Source organism: Apteryx rowi, unplaced genomic scaffold, assembly GCF_003343035.1.
Source record: "Apteryx rowi isolate R43461 unplaced genomic scaffold, aptRow1 scaffold_631, whole genome shotgun sequence".
Classification (NCBI taxonomy): domain Eukaryota; kingdom Metazoa; phylum Chordata; class Aves; order Apterygiformes; family Apterygidae; genus Apteryx; species Apteryx rowi.
In genome coordinates, this window is record NW_020450907.1 from 210133 (window position 1) to 228341 (window position 18209).

At 35.1% G+C, this 18209-nt stretch overlaps 1 protein-coding gene across 12 annotated transcripts in view; it reads left to right on the forward strand.

Moving 5' to 3' along the window:
* The first annotated feature begins 1423 nt into the window (after nucleotides 1–1423).
* The window catches only part of APAF1 (apoptotic peptidase activating factor 1), a 34793-nt gene continuing 18007 nt past the window's right edge, over nucleotides 1424–18209 (forward strand). For 2 of the 12 annotated variants that reach the window (XM_026084207.1, XM_026084211.1), the window contains exons 1-13: nucleotides 1428–1637; nucleotides 1906–2095; nucleotides 3368–3565; nucleotides 4597–4780; nucleotides 7268–7380; nucleotides 7869–8000; nucleotides 8464–8702; nucleotides 10452–10619; nucleotides 11427–11558; nucleotides 13046–13159; nucleotides 13780–13958; nucleotides 15841–15967; nucleotides 18054–18179. In XM_026084207.1, coding sequence (XP_025939992.1) covers nucleotides 1500–1637; nucleotides 1906–2095; nucleotides 3368–3565; nucleotides 4597–4780; nucleotides 7268–7380; nucleotides 7869–8000; nucleotides 8464–8702; nucleotides 10452–10619; nucleotides 11427–11558; nucleotides 13046–13159; nucleotides 13780–13958; nucleotides 15841–15967; nucleotides 18054–18179 — 2040 coding nt within the window. In that variant the 5' untranslated portion in view covers nucleotides 1428–1499. The other 10 variants (XM_026084215.1, XM_026084213.1, XM_026084214.1 and 7 more) reach the window with 10 other exon arrangements.

Consider the following 18209-nt stretch of genomic DNA (forward strand, 5'->3'; position numbering starts at 1 on the left):
TTTTGTTGTGTGTGTTGATGGAGGTATTTCAGCCTGGGGACCTGTCGACTGAGAGTAGCGGGGGCGCTTTCGTGTGTCCTTCCTGTGCGGTACCTCAAAAGATCCTGAAGGACTTTCTTAACCGCATAATTTTCAGTGAAAATAGGGAATTCTGCCTGTATGGCTAAAGGGGCACTCCTTCCCAGCCTCGTCGAAAGCTTCTGCATCTACCTGGTCCCTAAATGAGGGGAGGGAGGGAGTGAAGAAAAAAGTGAACGCTTAGGCCGGCAGTTTCATAGTTGCTCTGTGGGGGGAGCTTGCAATTGCATATGTAGTTTTTGGTCGTCGCTCAGGAGTGCGAATAAAGAGACCATTTTGGGACTTTCGTTGGCAGTGAGCCAGCGCTGAAAAACCTCTAGGTGACAGAAGATACCTTTTGCCTTTTCTTCTCTTTTCTTCAGGCACGTTATTTTATGAAATAAAGGAATAAAGCAGATTGATACTCAGTTGCTGTGTATCAGATGCTGCAAAAAGAAGGTCACTCATTGGCAGTGTTGGGGGCTCCCATCTTCTGTCGTGTGTCAGGCTCCCCCATCTGACTTTACCCAGTTCCAGGGCTGGAGAAAACACTGAGTTTTATCTTGTGGAATTTGTTACACAGGGAGCTTATTTTCGGTTGTAGCTCTTGCCCAGTGCTGTCAACCACAAGCCCACTCTTTTTTCTCATCCTGTTCTCCCAATTACGTGACTCGAGGACTTTAAAAATTTGAGGGATGCAGAGGGAGACAAGAAGTATCTTTTATAGTAATATCTGGCAAGATCCTAATGTACAAGAAGCTTGTACAGACTGTGATTTTTAGTTCTGCAGGTTTTCCTAAAAATAATGTGGTACAAACTTGGAAAAGGACTCACGTTAATGCTTTCTTCTGCAAAAATTAGCAGTACTTCACTGTTTTTTTAAATAAAAACTTTCATTCACTTAATGAGCACAAGTGTTTCACTGTGAGTCTAATTGTTAAAGAATGAAATGTTGTTCCTGCTTTATGTGCTCCTAAGAGGAACAATCAGAGAAATATTGTAGTTAGATTAAATACAGTAATGCTCAGCTGTACATTTTTATTCAAATATAATAGCATATGGCATCTAAATAATACTTCCAGAACACTATTCATATTCACAGTAGCTTGTGAACTATTAAGACTTAACATGCCTTCATATCGTCCAGCCAAGCTGGATTAGTGAATCATAAGCAACATGATAGAATTCCTAAAAAGATTTTCATCCTATTGTTGTATCAAGACAGAAGGTGAAAAACAACTAAATATTTCAGCTTTCTGCAGTTTGTAGTATGAGCTTGCCTGAAGACTCACTGTATTTTCCACTAATATAGTGACTCTGCTACTTTTTCTGCCTTTTTTAAAATCAAAATTTGTAAGGTATTTTAAAACTGTTTTCTTTGTACTTTTAAGCTGTGTTCTGGTTCCAGCTTGGCTCTTTTTTCGTTTCCACACTGAAGAAACATGGATGTGAAGAGTAGAAATTACTTACTTCTGAATCGCCAAGCATTGGAAAAAGACATCAAGACCTCATACATTATGGATCATATGATTGCTGACCAAGTATTGACATTACAGGAGGAGGAGAAAGTAAGACAACAGGTAGAATCATCTTTCACTTTTTCTTCTTCCTAGACTGCTCACGTGTTTTAGCATCTTTTTTCTACATATTTGTTTCAGTATATGATTCCCAGATTCAGCAGATTCTTCAAGCATATGCTTAGCATTCAGTTATTATCGCAGTTCATGAGTTAAGGGCTTGGCTGAAGTTGAGGCCTAATTTTAGAATAGTAAACAGAGGGTGATAGATTAGATGATTTATAAGCTCTTTTAGTTTTGTGTAATATCTTTTTTTTAATGTTTGTTCTAGAATACACAGAAGGAACGAGCAGCTATGCTAATAAACATTCTTCTTAAAAAAGATAATAATTCATATAGATCTTTCTATAATGCACTACTTCATGAAGGATACAGAGATCTTGCTGCACTTCTTCAGGATGGCATCCCTACCATCTCCTCGGGTAGTGTGAAGAGTTCTCTGGATGGAATGACTTCATATGGTCAGTATATCTATGGCAATCCTTGTGCTTGAAAGTAAAGACAAGTTCTACTTTTTTTCCTTACTAAATGACTGACTGTAATACCTGTTTTGATGAAAAAGGAGTAGTTGATGTATTCATTTGTTTTGGTTTTGTACTAGTCAGTATTGCTGTATTTCATGTAATTAACGTGGTATGAGAGGATGGTTGTGTCTTATGCAGGTGATTTTGAAAATTCTCTTCCTTAGTAACACTTACCTTAAAAAAACAGAAACCTGAACCTCTCATAGTTTTCTCTAAATCTTAATATTTTTGTTGTAAGTGAAGGACTTCATATGTGTATATATTAAAGAAGCTGAATCTAACATGAAAAGCTGCAGTATCTGAAACTGACATTCCCTTGAAGAGTAATCTATAAGATCTCACCCCCCACATTGGCTGATCTAGGTAATAGGTTGCTTAATTTTCTCTAACAGATCTTTTAGTTACCTTGAATAAGTTCCTAAATTTTACATAAGTTGACTGATATGAAATAAATTGTTAGTTTCTCATGGGACAAGCCTTCTGCTGCATTTGACAAAATGTCAGGTAAATCTTATAGTGTAATTATTTTCACTCTGTATTTTAAGAAGTGTCATAAAGTCATGGAATTTTGATTGCTTGACTAAAGTTTTCCCAAACTTACCAGTATAATATGGTACTGCACCTAGCAGTCCACTTTGTGGCCAGTAGTGGACTAATTATGCATACATTACCTTTTCCACTGTGCTTTACCCGCTGTATTGCAAAGCCTGTTGTATTAGCTTATATCAGAGAAAGTCCAGCTTGGACCACAATGCTGTGCTGTTAACCACAAAGTAAAAGCCTTAGATGGCATGCTTTTTCTTCTGCTGCTTGCTGTGGAGCAGCAACTTCTGGCTGAGAAAGCAACTAGGCAGTTGGCAATAGCAATGTTGAGCAACTGTGTTTACATTTGCCATAGTTTCTATTGGTGCTGTTAATTATCCGTGTGCTTTTACGGATTGATATAACTAGCTCTAGCTCACAAAAAATAGTTATTAATTGGGACACCACTGGTGCCTGCTAAGTAATTTGTTTTTGAAAAGCAATTTTTTTTTTTCTTTTGGTATCTGGTATGGTTAGTTCATTAGGTTTTAGAGCACTTGTATGGGGCACAAGTTGGGGGAGGGAGCCCGCTAGTTATTTTGTATTTTTTTTGAAGCAGCATCATATTAATTTATTCTTTATTTCGATATGTTTTTTGTTTTTTTTGTTTTTGATTTTTAACTTCAGTTAAGACAATTCTCTGTGAAGGAGGTGTACCACAGAGACCAGTTGTGTTTGTTACTCGGCCAAAACTGGTGGATGCTATTAAGGAGAAACTATACTGTTTGCAAAATGATCCAGGCTGGGTCACAGTTTATGGAATGGCAGGCTGTGGAAAGACTGTTTTAACAGCAGAAGCTTTAAGGGATCACCAGCTCTTGGAAGGTACTTTTAGAAAAATGTCTATATTTTTACAAAAACTATTACAGGTATATGCATATTGGGCATATGTGACTAGGCATCTTATGTCATCTTGAAAGTAATTTGGATTTAGGTTTTGAAGTTCCTTAGGTGCTCCTGAAATGTTTACTTGTAATTTACAGCCTTCATAACCATTTTGTGCTCCAGCTCCACCAAATATTTTACTAATTTATGGGAAAAGATTCTGAATAGCTTTTCACCTTGGAATCTGTTTTGGTTTATGAGAGTAGATACTGCTCAGTCTTAATTAATTTGAAATGTTACTTCTGTAAGTTTAAAATGTAAAATAAGCATGTTTAACTTTATTCTTTTTGAGCACTGTTTGTTAAATCCTCCAACTCTTCACCATGCTACATGAATTTAGAAAAAAATCTTGTAACTTTTGCATGTATTTTAATAGTGGCAGACTTTTGTGGAGTGATTACCCTATTATCACTTTAGTTTAAAATGGTTCATAAATGAAACCACTTATTGAATTTTTCTCTGTATAGGGCACATGGAGGGGAAAGTGGGACTGAGGCATTAGAAAACATGATGGAGGGATAGAAACTGCAACATTCCCTGCTGCAGCTGACTCTCTAAATACCATCTTGCTCACTGTTTTGGGATAACTTCAGATCCCAGCCTCTGAACCCCTGCATTAATACAAGATCAAATGAATGAGTGCTGAGTCAGACTAGCAGGAAAGGTGGATGCAGAAGGAGCTGCCAAGGGTTGGTCAGGAAGGCAGGTGGAGAGGACAGACAGCATCAGCAGTAGTTTGAATTCTCTGTGGGTACTTGCCCTACATAGCCTGTTCCTTTAAAAATAAAAGGTAGTAGTCATGTAGAACCATCCTTCTGTCTTAACGGTAGAGTTGTGAGCTTGGCTTATAATAAACTTTATGAGCAGTTTTCTATTTTCTTTTTAATTGAATTATTGATTACTATTATAAGTTGTTATTAAATATTTCTAGTTTTAAATACATAGCATGATTAAAATTAATTCTTTGTTAGGTTATTTTCCAGGAGGAGTTCACTGGATATCTGTTGGAAAACAGGACAAAGCAGGGCTTCTAATAAAACTTCAAAATCTCTGTAGTAGATTAGACCATGACTGTACTCTTTCACAAAGGCCACCACTTAACATTGAGGAGGCTAAAGATCGTCTTCGTTTGCTGATGCTACGCAAATACCCCAGGTGATGTCAATAAGATGAAACACTATTCTTTAATAAATCTTTGCAGAGTAACTTTGGTCTAATTGCCAAAGTGGTCTGTGTTGTGGTTTAATGTCTCTTAAAAAATCTTTGCTCTTCCACTTTTTGCTTTCCCTCTTTGTTTTACTGTAGATAATTAGGAAGTTTTGTTCAAGTTAAAGCTAGAAATACTTTTATAATTTTGTTTCTTGGGTAGGCATTGCTGGTAGAATTTTCTAAATTACCATCTTGCATGTGATAAAGTAAGGTGTACAGATAGGTATACAAAAATGGGAGGTGGAAAGAGATGCTCAAAACAAATGATGTGTACTATATTTTTTTTGTGATATGATCAATATGTCCAAAAAAACAGTTGCTTTCAAACCTCAGGAAAAGTGAGTTAGTTTAATCAAGTACAATCTTGGTTGCTGCACAGCTTTTCTTCATGTTTGAGAAATAGTTCTTATTATTTGTTGAGGATTTCATGACTCTCTGGGAAAACTTTTACTAAACTAAACAAGCCTGCACCTGAGTAAGATACCTCAGGAATAAGATTCCCATGTTGTGATCTCTATAGATGACTTTGAGTAGAGAAGTATTGGCCTTTTTTGTATAGAACAAAAAAAAAAAAAAAAAAAAAAACTTGAAAAACATTGCAAGGTCCTCCACAAGAAATCTTTATTAAGGTTACCTTGTGTCCTTATCACAAAGCAGTGAAAAGAACTTTTATTTTTTTTGTGAAGTCTCGTATGAAAAGTACAAACAAGACACTTTCAAATGAAAATGCAGGTTTCCCTGAAGTACGTTCACATTCAATGGTTGTCTCCATTGATGCAATTCTTGATATTTTTTTTGTTCATTAAAAAACCAAAACTCCTCCATGAAGAGGAATCTGGATGTTTAATTCATGCTTAACATTAGTCCCTTCTGAGCAGAAAGGAGAACTGAGTTATTTTCCTGTAGGATATATCTCTGACATCATGAGCTATTCCAGAATAGTAGCTGGGTAGTTGTATACCTGAGTAGCGTGATATTCTGGTTGATGTACTATGCTATATTGTTTCTGGTGCACAAAGTCACTCATCTAATGCGGTGCTTTATTGTATTGTGTCAAAAGAGCATTACACTGAGGAAACTCAGGGGGAAAAAAGAAAGTAACAGATTTTGGAACTACTTGGTATTTGATAGTATTTGAAAGAATTTTAGTTGCAGCTGTGAAAGTGTCTTCCTTACAGATAGCCAGACATTTCATGTAGAGTGCTGTTGAAATGGCAGTGTTGATTAATCAGTTTCAAGATAAGGTAATAGGTGTTAACTCTGACTTCTGGCTAGGAGTATTACAGAGAACACCTACACCTCAAGGAGAAGAGGCAAGGATAAGGTCATAAAACTTTTCCAGTCTGACTGATCTGTAAGCCTTATTTCATTAGGAAATCGTGTTAATGTGATCATACTGTTCATCTCTATCCTGTTTCTCCTTTCCCTTCTCCTCCATTCCTCCCGAACATTTTGAGCATATTGCCAAAATTAATTCAAAGGGTAAGAACTTCGTATCTTTGAGAATTCTGTAAGTTTATGAAAATGGACAGTTGGATAAAGAAGAGAAATCAAGTAGGTGCCTCCAGTGGAGAAAAGGGATTTACAGCACGAGTTCAGGGGGAACATACTTTCTATCTTACTAGCCGGCCAGTTAGTAAGGGCTGAGCTGGGAACAGGCGACAGCCTGTGCTGCATCCAGCCTAGTTAGATATATGTGAGAACATATTGTAGGAGCAAACTGTAAGTATTGCTGATGATGGGCTGTCGTACTGGGCATGGAAGGAGGTATAGGCAGGCACAGGGAAGTCTTCTACATATCATTCTGGTGAGATGTCTGTTAGTAGCCTACAAATATAACTAGCCATAGCATTGGCTATGCAATCACTATAAGATATTCTTTAAGTAAAGAGAGCCCCATCATCCAAGACGATTCTTTTACAAGAGGATTAGTGTCTCAGAGCTTTCTGAAGATTTAAAAATAAAACCAAAAACTCTCAAATCAAGAGGAAACTGAAATTATTTCTCCCACAAAACTTACTAGCCTATGTCAAGCAGAGATCAGTTATCCTGTCCTACACAACTTTTTCCATATTTATAATAACGGGTAACATGAAAAATGAAGTAAATATTTCTGCTTTTCTTGACATGTGCTAAAAATATATTTCTCAAAATTTTAGCTTTTACGTTTCAATTGTAGCAAAAAAAACAGGTTTCCATAACTGTAAAGCAACAAATAGTAAAAACACTTGATTTTTGGAGATACTTGCATTCAGCATTCTTGCACAGTGTTTAACTCTTGACCCTCTTAATAAATTTTTTTTCTATTTATATGTGAAATATTTTAGGTAATACATTACAAATACTGAAAATGTTCTTTCATTATTAAAATAAAATACAGTATTTTAGAACTAATAGTTTATCTGAAATCTGCACCATTTCTTCTTACTCTAGGTCTCTTTTGGTCCTGGATGATATTTGGGATTCTTGGGTGTTAAAAGCATTTGATAATCAGTGTCAGGTTCTTATTACCAGCAGGGACAGGAGTGTAACAGATGCTGTGGCTGGTAAGGAACAGTTTCATCTACAGGTTGTGTGTACACAAATGCAATTTGTTGATATAAACTTTTAAAAGAATCTGATAGAATCTGTGTCTATCAACTTGTGCACAAGTGGCAAAGTTTTAGAATTCTGCTCTGTAAGACTTTATGCTCTTCAACGCAATGCATGCCATATGTTATCCTAAAAGTTCTCTATCTGCTTTGAAGACTGCAATGATTCTCAATAGGATAAACTAAACTTCGTGGCACTGCTGATATTAGACTGATTATCTTTACCGTGTGAAGTGTTCACTGCTACATGTCCACAATGCAGCTGTAATTATAAGATTGTATTGGGTAGAATTTATACTATTATTAGTACTAAGCATATTAAATATTATGCAGAAAATCATGAACCAGATCCTTTGCTCCAGATTTTGCTCAGAAAATATTCTGAATTTCCATAGGAGTTCTTTTGAAATTCTTTTCATTTCTTTACATGTTTCTGTGTCTAGGCAAAAAATATGAGATTCACGTGGAAAGTGGACTAGCACATGAGAAAGGACTGGAGGTCTTGTCTCTATTTGTAAATAAGAAAATAACAGAACTGCCAGAACAAGCTAATTGCATTGTAAGGGAATGCAAAGGTATGATACTTGCCACTTTTTATTGTACCACTTACTACTCAATGTTTTTTATCTTTCTTTTAGGTTTCAGCTTACTGGAAGAGGAGGGAATATTCTGTAATACTGTACTGCTTGCATATAACACAAGTGTTTGTTGGATGGTCTTTCAACTATGTAAACAAAATAAATGTCTCATGTTGGTTTCTGGTTAGTTTTCTTCAACCTATCTTTATATATATATATATATATATATATATATACACACACACACACACACACACACACACACACATTTATAAGAGAATATTTTGGCAGGTTTAGCAGATAACTATATGGATGGCATATTTGCCTGCCTGTTCTCCAGCCCCTCAAGAATTTCATCAGTGAATCAGCAAAATGGCCTCATTTGTTCAGCCTGATTTATTTACATTGTTGGACTTTATTCCTTGAAAATCTTTAAGATTAATTTAATCTCTTCCTTCAGGTTCTCCTCTTGTGATATCCTTGATAGGTGCATTATTACGAGACTTCCCTGGTCGTTGGGAATACTACCTCAAACAGCTGCAGAATAAGCAATTTAAAAGAATAAGAAAATCTTCTTCATATGATTATGAAGCTCTTGATGAAGCAATGTCCATAAGTGTTGAACAACTAAATGAAAATTTTAAAGACTATTATAAGGACCTTTCTATCCTCCCAAAAGATGTTAAAGTACCTACTAAGGTAATAATAGCAATGCAGAAATCTCATAGTTGTTAATGAGACGCAAACAATAACTTTAAAGAAGTCATAAAATTTGGAATTGTTGTTTATCTTTAATGATTAAAAGTAATTGGTAGAGTGGGTCCATTACTGTATCATGATTTTTATTGTCAGTGGTGAAACTAAGAAGTTGTAACTGAATAAATGTGTTCATAATGTTACTTTAATGTGCGTCTCAAATATAGCTCTTTAATTAGATTGTAATTGAGCTTTCTGAAGGCTAAAAAACTGCTATGTAAAATATCACTCCTTTGAGAAAAAGATATGATCACCATGAACCAGCACATATAGATAAATGAAGATATAATGTATAATTTGCAAGTGACAGACCATGATTTCAGTATTGCAGAGCTCTGCAGTTTTTTTTTTTTCTCACCAGTCTCTCTCATATAGCAGGCATTTACTAAACATTTTGTAAAGTTTAAAGTCTCCCATCTAATAGTCAGTAACTCAGCTGTAGAATTCAGCTTACTTCTGAAGTGTTACTTTAGAAGGACAGAAGGTGTATTTGAGGAGGAAATTCAGTCAAAGGATATTTTACATTTTTCCCCTTTTTCCTAAAAGTGTATAGTCTGCAAACATGGTCCCAGGTCTTATTTACGTCTGCCTTGATTCTGACAACCTTAATCTGCCCAGAATGTTGCCTGAAAATTGTGGTGAACTAAAAATAGCTTTAAAATATATAGGACTGTGAAACATTCTGCTAAAGTAATTGTGCTTCCTCGATGCTTTGAGAAAAGCTTTTGCTAGTTAGGTCAAGAAGAAATTTCCTCCCAGCACCTTTCTGGTGGCTCTGGTGATTACTTCAGGACTCTATAGTGGCTAAAAAGAGGGAGCAGCTTTAACATTTCTGTTCTTTGTTTCCTTCTTCCACTTCTGTCTGAGGTTCTCTCTTACTGCAACTAGATCAATATTGCTTCCCTGGGTGATCATCTGATTCAAAGATAGCCTGTACAGTTGGCGCTGCAGCATGTTGTAGCGTGTATTTTGATAATGGTGTTTTCCTTAATTTATTTACCTGGCTGTGTGATGAAGCTGGATAAGGTACAATTATTTCCCTCTAAAAGCTTCCTGATTATGTATAGCAGAATTATTAATCAATTACTACTTCAGGATAGATATTTCTCAAAATCTGACACAGTTTATGGATTACTCAGAAAATAAAAATTAATTTGTAGACCTCAAGAGCAAGGTATGCCGTGTTCACAAATATCTGCTACTGCAGCTTAAAGTCTGTCGTCTTTGTCACTGTTGTAACCAGGCTTGCTTCTGCTCACTCTAAAACAAGCTCTTTTGTTTTCCTGTTTAATCTCAAAGAATCTGTCATTATTGTTGCTGCCCTTCTTTTCCATGCCTGCTGAGTTCCCTGACATCTTGTCATCTAGCCTTTCTGCTTTGTGCCATCAGACTTCCTGTCCCTATTTTGCAGAGTTCCAGATAAATCTTTGCTTTAGATATTAGTATTTATTGCTGGGAAATGCCAGACTTTGGTGTACTTCTGTATTACAAGCCTACCTTGATTGGTAACCAGCCTGTTGTGTAATTTGGTATAAAGGAGTTGTAAATTTACTGAATTTATTATCATTTTTAAAATATTTATGTTAGTATGTGTTTTGCTGTCAGTTAATGAGTAGCCTTTTATAATGTTCCTACAAGTCAAATTACCCCTTAGTTCTACTTATCTTCTCTATCTTATTGAACGTTTTTTAGGTTCTCTGTATTCTTTGGGATATGGAAACTGAAGAAGTTGAAGATATCTTACAGGAATTTGTTAACAAATCACTATTGTTCTGTGATCGTAATGGGAAGTCATTCCATTATTATTTACATGATCTTCAACTTGACTTTCTTACAGAGAAGAATCGCAACCAGCTTCAGGTAGAGTATTGCTTAATCTACTTATTTTTAACTTTACTCTCTAAAGCTGGACATCTTTCAGAAAACGTAACTTTGTTAAATCATAATCCAAAGCAATTTCATAATATAGGTCCAGAACGCAGTTAAACTTAATACTTAATTATTATTAAAGGTGTTTATTTTCAACTTGAGAATGTGGAGTGATTTCATGATGGTTCCACTTGCAGCTAAGAAACTAATCTGAGAGAAGACTCCATATCCATTGTTTCTCTGTCAAAGATATTTCCAGTAGAAGATGGAATGTTCCACTGATGATTCCAAAAGACATCAAGAACAAACCAGAAAAGGAAATTTATTATTTAATACTGAGAAGTGCTTTTTACTCTTCCCCCTCCAATTTAGGGCAATACTTGCAGGAAGAGGCTCTGTAAGTTGGGCCCAATAAAATATCATTTTTGGAGGAGAAGGTAGAAAGATAAGATATGAAGGACAGGCAAGTTTTTAGGTCTTCTTATATCTACATATGTAAGTGTTTTTTACATTAAGTGTGAGTAGCCAATACCAGAGTGATTTGACAGTTGTTCTTGACCTAAGAAGGAAAGTTAACAGCCTGTTTTTCTATCTTTAATATCTGGAGAATGTTTCTGGAAAAAATCTTAAGAAAAGCTTGCCTTTAAAATTGTATGTTTAACTCAAGTTATTGCTTATTTCATTTGTTGACATTTTACAACTGAGAAATAATAATAAAAAAAGAAGTTCCATAGTACTAAAAACAGTCCATACCTTGTTGTATTATTAATTGAAAGTGTGTTTTGATTCATGTTGCAGGAGCTACATAAAAACATAGTAAATCAGTACAAAAAGTATTACAAACTTAATATGCCTATTCCATCTCAAGAGGATTGCATGTACTGGTATAACTTTCTAGCGTATCATATGGCAGGTGCCAACATGCAGAAGGTGAGTTCTGACTAGTGTCCCCAGTTTCCTTTCTCTCGCTCTCCCCTCAGCCCAGCCTTTTTCCCACTTGCCCGCTCTTCTCCCAGGCTTTCATGCAAATACACAAGCGTTCAACATACAGTTCTTTCGGGGCCCCACTGATGATCATTGTGTATTACGAAAACAACTTTATTTCTACCCTTTGTCTCTTACCTTTTTAATCAGTTCATGAGAAGATCTTTCATTTCATATCATAATAGCTTGTGTTTCTTTTCCTTCTGAAGAAACTTTGGTGAGAAGTCTTCTGAAAGCTTATGTTGTATGATAATAAAGATAATCTAGTTTCTTTGATTTCTTCAGAGAATTCTAATATATTGTTGAACATTTACTTTTTTTATGGAATTTTTCTCATTATGTCATATTCATTTGTGTGTAAAAGTTCATTCTCTATATAACAGCTTTCAAGAGCCATCTAACGGGCAAATCTGTTGTTGCCAGTATCACCTTGGAGTCTTTAAAAAAATATATTGCTATCAGTTTTGCCACCTGCTGTTCTTTAGGTACTGAGCTAGTATAAGATATAAATCACGCACTGCTTCAGTAGTTTCACTGGAATTTGGTCCTGGCAACAACTTACAAATCTAGTTTGTTTGTTTGGGTTTTTTTAATCAAACTTATCTCATTGATTATCTCAAACTCTAATTCCAATGTATTGGAAAAACATTTTTATTATTAGCCTTTCTACTTCTAGTAGAACTGGTTTATCGGAGTTTTTTGGCCTGTCTCATTATGGCCGCACACTTAACTTCCCAGAGTTTGTACTCATTTATTTTTCATTATTTAGACATGACTTCCTTTTTTTTAGAAGACTATTAAAAGATAAGAGGTATTCTTTGTCTTTGTTTAACCATGGCAATTTTTAGATACTTGCTGTATTTACTGTTTTTTAAATGGTGATACAGTTTGAATCTGTGAAGTATTGTGTCTAAGCAGTTTTTCTCATCCTAACAAGTATGCTTTTTTAATGCTTCTGTTTGCTGCTTCTAATTTCCTTTAAGCAACTTTCTCATTTTTAAGTTAAATGCAACTATAACAGATTTTTTGCTTTCACTCTAATTCAGTATCTGTTAGGAGGAACAACGGGATTATTATTAGCAGAGTGATCTTTGCTAGGCCAGACTAAAAGAAGTTTTTTCAGAGTTGTATCTTAAAACGGGTCTTGTTTGCTACAGAATTCAAGAGTTGCGTCCTTCTCCCACCCCTTCTCCAAATAGTTGTACCAAGTAGCAATCCTTTACGTCAAATTAGTAAGCTTAGCCTTCTGTATATAGAAGTTTCATACAAGATCATGTGAGAAGCAAGAAACAAGATCTTGAAATTGCCTAAGTTTTTAAATGGAGACAATTGAACTGAAGCGTATTAAATATCTAATGGATGTCCTGTTTTTCTCCTTAGGTAGATTCTGTCATGAAACTCGTACTTTGAACTGAATTTTGTATTTCTTGCAGGAACTCTGTGATCTTATGTTTTCTCTGGATTGGATTAAAGCTAAAACAGAATTGGTAGGCCCTGCCCATCTGATTCACGAATATGTAGAATATAGTTCAGTCCTGGATCAAAAGGTATGATACTAACAGGTAAATGATCAGTCTGTTCCATGTATATTTTACCATCTTTAATTGCATTTTGTTGTTTGTTTGTTTGTTTGTTTTAAGAAATATATATAGAGAGAGAGAGAGAGAAAGAGAGAGAGAATATAGATGTATAGAAAGCTAAAGGTAGTATTAAGTGAGACTTTAACTTGAAGAGGAAGAATTAAGAAAATTTTTAAAAAATCATTTTCAGTCTTAGTTTCAGTTATAACTTTAGTGTGTACCCAAGTAATTAACCATGAAACTCAATAACTAAGAATAACATCGATAATTAAGGTGGGTCCATACAGTAATCTCTTCCTGGGCTGGTGCAGAATTTTGTTGGCCACTTGAAATTGTCCTTGTGATATTTCACATTGACTGCTCATTGAGTAAAGCACAGTTACCAATACAATTTATTTGAAAAAGTAAGAATAATATGCCTTCCTGAATAGGATAAAGAAATATTCCAGTCTGTCGTATATACTTGCTAATAGATTAGAAATTGTGCTTCTCTAAGGATATTAGTTCTACAGAAAATTAGAAAAGAAAAGGCACTAGGTTATAAATCCACTTTTTCTACTGATAAAAATTATTTGCACTGTACATAGGGTAGCATAGTACGTGAGAACTTCCAGGAATTTCTGTCTTTAAATGGACACCTTCTTGGACGGCAACCATTTCCTGACATAATACAGCTGGGTCTTTGCCAGCCGGAGACATCAGAGGTGTATCAACAAGCCAAGCTACTTGCTCAACAAGAAGCAGGTGTATTTTATTTGGAATGGATGTAAGTATTGCAATCCATCTGCTGATATGCTGACCCCTTGATCCAAGAGGGACTTTTAGTCTGCAATTAAATACCATGTACAGCTAATATAAGGACCTTTTTAAGAAGTGCTATGTTTTTCATGAGAAGAAGAAATGAAATAATTTTGAAGAACTGGTTGGAGAAGGTAAATTTCAGATATGTAAGGCCACAGATGAGTAATAATTATATTGAAATAAATAAAAGAATATATTTACTTCTGTACTCAATGCCATTTTAAATATCCATAGAAAGATGATGATAAACTTTGAGTTGAAACTTCTGTAAATACATTTTTGTTAAAAAAAAAAAAGTAATGCAAATATCACATATGTATGTTATAGTATGTTTTTAGTTTTTATAATAAAACTTAACACTTTAAAAAAAAGAAAAGTATTTGTATTAACTGATGAAGCTTTTGAAAGTAGTGAGATGTGAAATACTAAAAAAGCTTTGTAGTCTCTACCTGCTCTTGCAATTTCTGGCTTATAAAACGTCTGTTTTCATGTCTTTTGAAGTTGTATGAGGACAAACAATATATATTTAAATATTTTCCCCAGTGGTCATCTGATTACGTAACTGTCTCTCTTAGATTCTCCTTTTTAATATTTCTGTTCTGATATCTGCAGTACTTGGTGGTTACAAAGTAAACTGGCTGTCAGGTAATCAGGGTAATAACCAGGAAGATAGAAGACTTAAACTCAAGTCTTTTCTTTGAGTGTTTCGTTATTTCATTTTGTATAGCTAATTCTAACAGAATAGCCTGGAAGATGCACACTTCAGAAAAGTCCATGTCCAGGTGGTTTAGGACTTTAACCTTGGATGTGGGAAACTTATGCCCAAGTACACGGCTGAAATCAACAGAGCAGACACTTGCATGTTTTTGTTTCCTGTTCTAGGTTAATGTCCTAAAAAATGGTTTATAGGATAGGTGGGTAAATAACCTGCTCTCTTGACCAGTAATTTTAGCCTTATTAAAATATACCAAAATTTATTTTTTGGGTTTGACCAGTCAGTATTTTGCAGTGAAAAACTGCTTTGGTTTTAAAGCTTAGCTACTTTATTCAAGATGCTTTACCCATTATTTAAATGCTAAGCCTGAAAATTGAAAATGACGATGATGAAAATGTGAAGTACTTGGATTCATTTTGCCTTTAGAAAAAAATGTGACTTACAACAATACATTCATCACCAAAAATGATCTTATTACAGTGACAGCTTTCTGTGATAACATCTGACTAAACAGGACGATTACAGTTGCTATTAGTTATAAATTCTTTGTTAAAGTGGGGCTGGAGTCACCCAAAGTGTATTAGATTCTGTACTTAATCTCTGATTGAAATGCAGTGGTAATCATAGCTTTTGTTTCAATGATAATCATAGCTTTTGTTTCAATACCTACTGATGAGAATTGAATCATTGCTATAAAATCAAGTAAATTTAATCAGGTCTACACAAATGTACAGATGTTTTTGAATAAATTTGAAAGGGAACCTGCAGGAGAACAAGAAGTCTTGGGAAGAAATTTATATTTGGAAATAGCACATAGCAGATCCTAAAAAAGTTGTTAGGAGGCTGGTGTCCTGGAAAGGGCACACCTCCACAAGGCTGCAACACCTCCACGTATAAAGTAGCTGTTAATTTTTCATGCACTTATTTCTTGGTGTCTAAGCTTTAACTTTGAATGTAGGAATTTTTTTCCTTTATTATTTCTACATGAGGGTAGAGAGTTAAGTTTTCTGTTTGTTTTTTAAAGCCTTCTGCTCAAGATATGTGAACAAGTGTGGGTTTTTTTTTTTAGAAGATTTTGAATGATAATAATAAACCTTGTGAAATCTCACTTATTGACTATTTTATCCTGTAGAAATAAAAAATCCATGAAAAACCTCTCCCGTCTAGTTGTTCGTCCACATAGAGATGCAGTTTACCATGCGTGCTTTTCTCAGGATAGACAAAGAATAGCATCATGTGGAGCTGATAAAACACTACAGGTAAAATATCTATGCAACAGTGAAATGAAAGGCCATGCTATTTTGATAACAATTGTTAACAGTCCTTTCCCTTTTCTTCTTCTGAACAAAAACAGTGGTTTTACTATTATATAAGCCTTGAGTTGCATGTTTAAAATAGTAAGCATAATCTTCTTGTTCAAACACTAAACCTGCATGATTTCATGATTTATACCCTAATTGGTGTAATGTATAAACGAGTTGGAATCCTTTTTAATGATATGGAGAAGCTCATTGCCTCAGTGGCACACCCCAATGTATTTCATATTTGTTTGCGAAAATGATACTGCAGCTCACAGAATTTCTGCAGAACTGGAGAAATGTTAAGATCTTTTAGTTATAGCTTTACAGTTTCCATGGGATGTACGCTGCTTCAGTGCTTAGGTGGCAAAATGTCTTATGCAAATGCAAGGAGTCTGGGGAGAAAAATGAGCCCCTGAAGTTGAGGACATCCTAGGTTGGAAACAGGCACAAAATGCTGAGGAAGTGGATAAGGGGAGACAGCGAGGATAGTGACTAACGCCAGTTTGCCAGCAGTGTGCCTGGAGGGGAGCCAGCCAGCTCTCAAGGAAACTAGCAATCAGCCAGCCAGTAACCTGGGCAAGTAGCCATATTCCAGACAGCCAAAGGTAAGGGTGAAAAGCAACTTTTCTGCAAGCCTTTGGTATTGTTTTGGATGCTTGACAACTTGAATACTGATATTAAAGTACTAGTGGTGCTTAGCTGCTGTTCATTTGGCTATTTAGTGTGTTGTTATTGTGCTTTTCATTTATTTATTTATTTATTTACTCATTTGCTGGCTTCGACAGTGTTATGATCATGACATCTAGTTCAGGAGATACCTGGTGGCTGTGTTAGTTTTATGCTGTGCTAAAGTTACTGTGCTGGGCTTCTGTACTTGATGGCCTCATTAAGACTGCAGGCTGCTTATTTTTCCCTTCGTTTTCTACCAAAACCAAAAAAGAATCAGTGGATTGTGCTTGCGTTTAAACTAAACATTTACTGAAGAATAATGGGAAAATTAGCAGTAATTATTTTTTCATTGTTTAACTTTGAACTTAATCATGTTTTTCATAATAGTGGCATGGAAATAAAACTAGGGTTTTTTTCAGTTCCTGTGGCTATTCCTGCTCTTTCTGTGAAGTCAGAAATCATGATTGCTAGATTAAGAACAGACATCCTGCAGAATCTACTGTAAATGTCGATTTCCTGTTACTTCAATATTTATGTTACTTGAACAAATATCAACCATTTCATTGTCACTGATATTCCCGTTCAGTGAAACAAGAAAGAAAAAAAATAGGGACTTCACAATTTTAGTATCCTGAGTGCTGCTGTAAGGAATGCCTTGTGATTAGTTTGAATAATTTAGGAATATGTAGCCTTGAGAAGGAATGGGAGACCTGAATTCTTCACTGGTGTAAAGCTAAATCCCAGAATGTTTGGCAAACTGATTAGTGTGACTTTTTTTCCCCCCAACTGCCCTTCTCTTCCATGCAACTGGTTCAGGACTGTATCATCTTGTCTGAGTAAGCCTTTTAATTACTTCTCTTTTTCTGTTTGTTCCCCCAAATCAACATGTGCTGCTAAAATTCTTATTTTGAGCTGAAAAATATTTTATATAAACCTGGAATTAGTAGTTTTAATAACAGCTTTGATTTTTAGAAAGGTTTCTGGGTGCAGTGTATGCTTTTTGAGCTCTTTTGACAACAAAATGGCTTTTTCTACCCTCATTCTTTAAGCCTAAATCCATGTCCTTTGTCAGTGTCTTTTAAGAATAACTGCACAACACAGTATCTGTTAGCAAAATCTGTTTTCACCAATTCATTGCCCTGATAATTTCTGTTATCTTTACAAAATTGAAGTTCAAATTTAAGATTTTTTTTTTGTTAATTTTCAGGTTACTTTCCATGAAATTTATAAATGCTTCAAGAGTAAAACCATATTTATGTAGAAGAGCTTATGTAAGAGAGCTGTTTGAGAGAAAAAGAATGTTATTTTTGTGTAGCATGTTTTAGAATTGTATGTGAGTTGTAAGATTTCACTATTCATTGTGTTGTTTCTGTAGGTGTTTAAAGCAGAAAGTGGAGAGAGACTTCTGGAGATAAGCGCTCATGATGATGAAATACTTTGTTGCTCTTTCTCTGCAGATGGTACCTTTGTAGCAACTTGTTCAGCTGATAAAAAAGTGAAGGTAAATAAATGGAGTGCCGACAATTTTTTT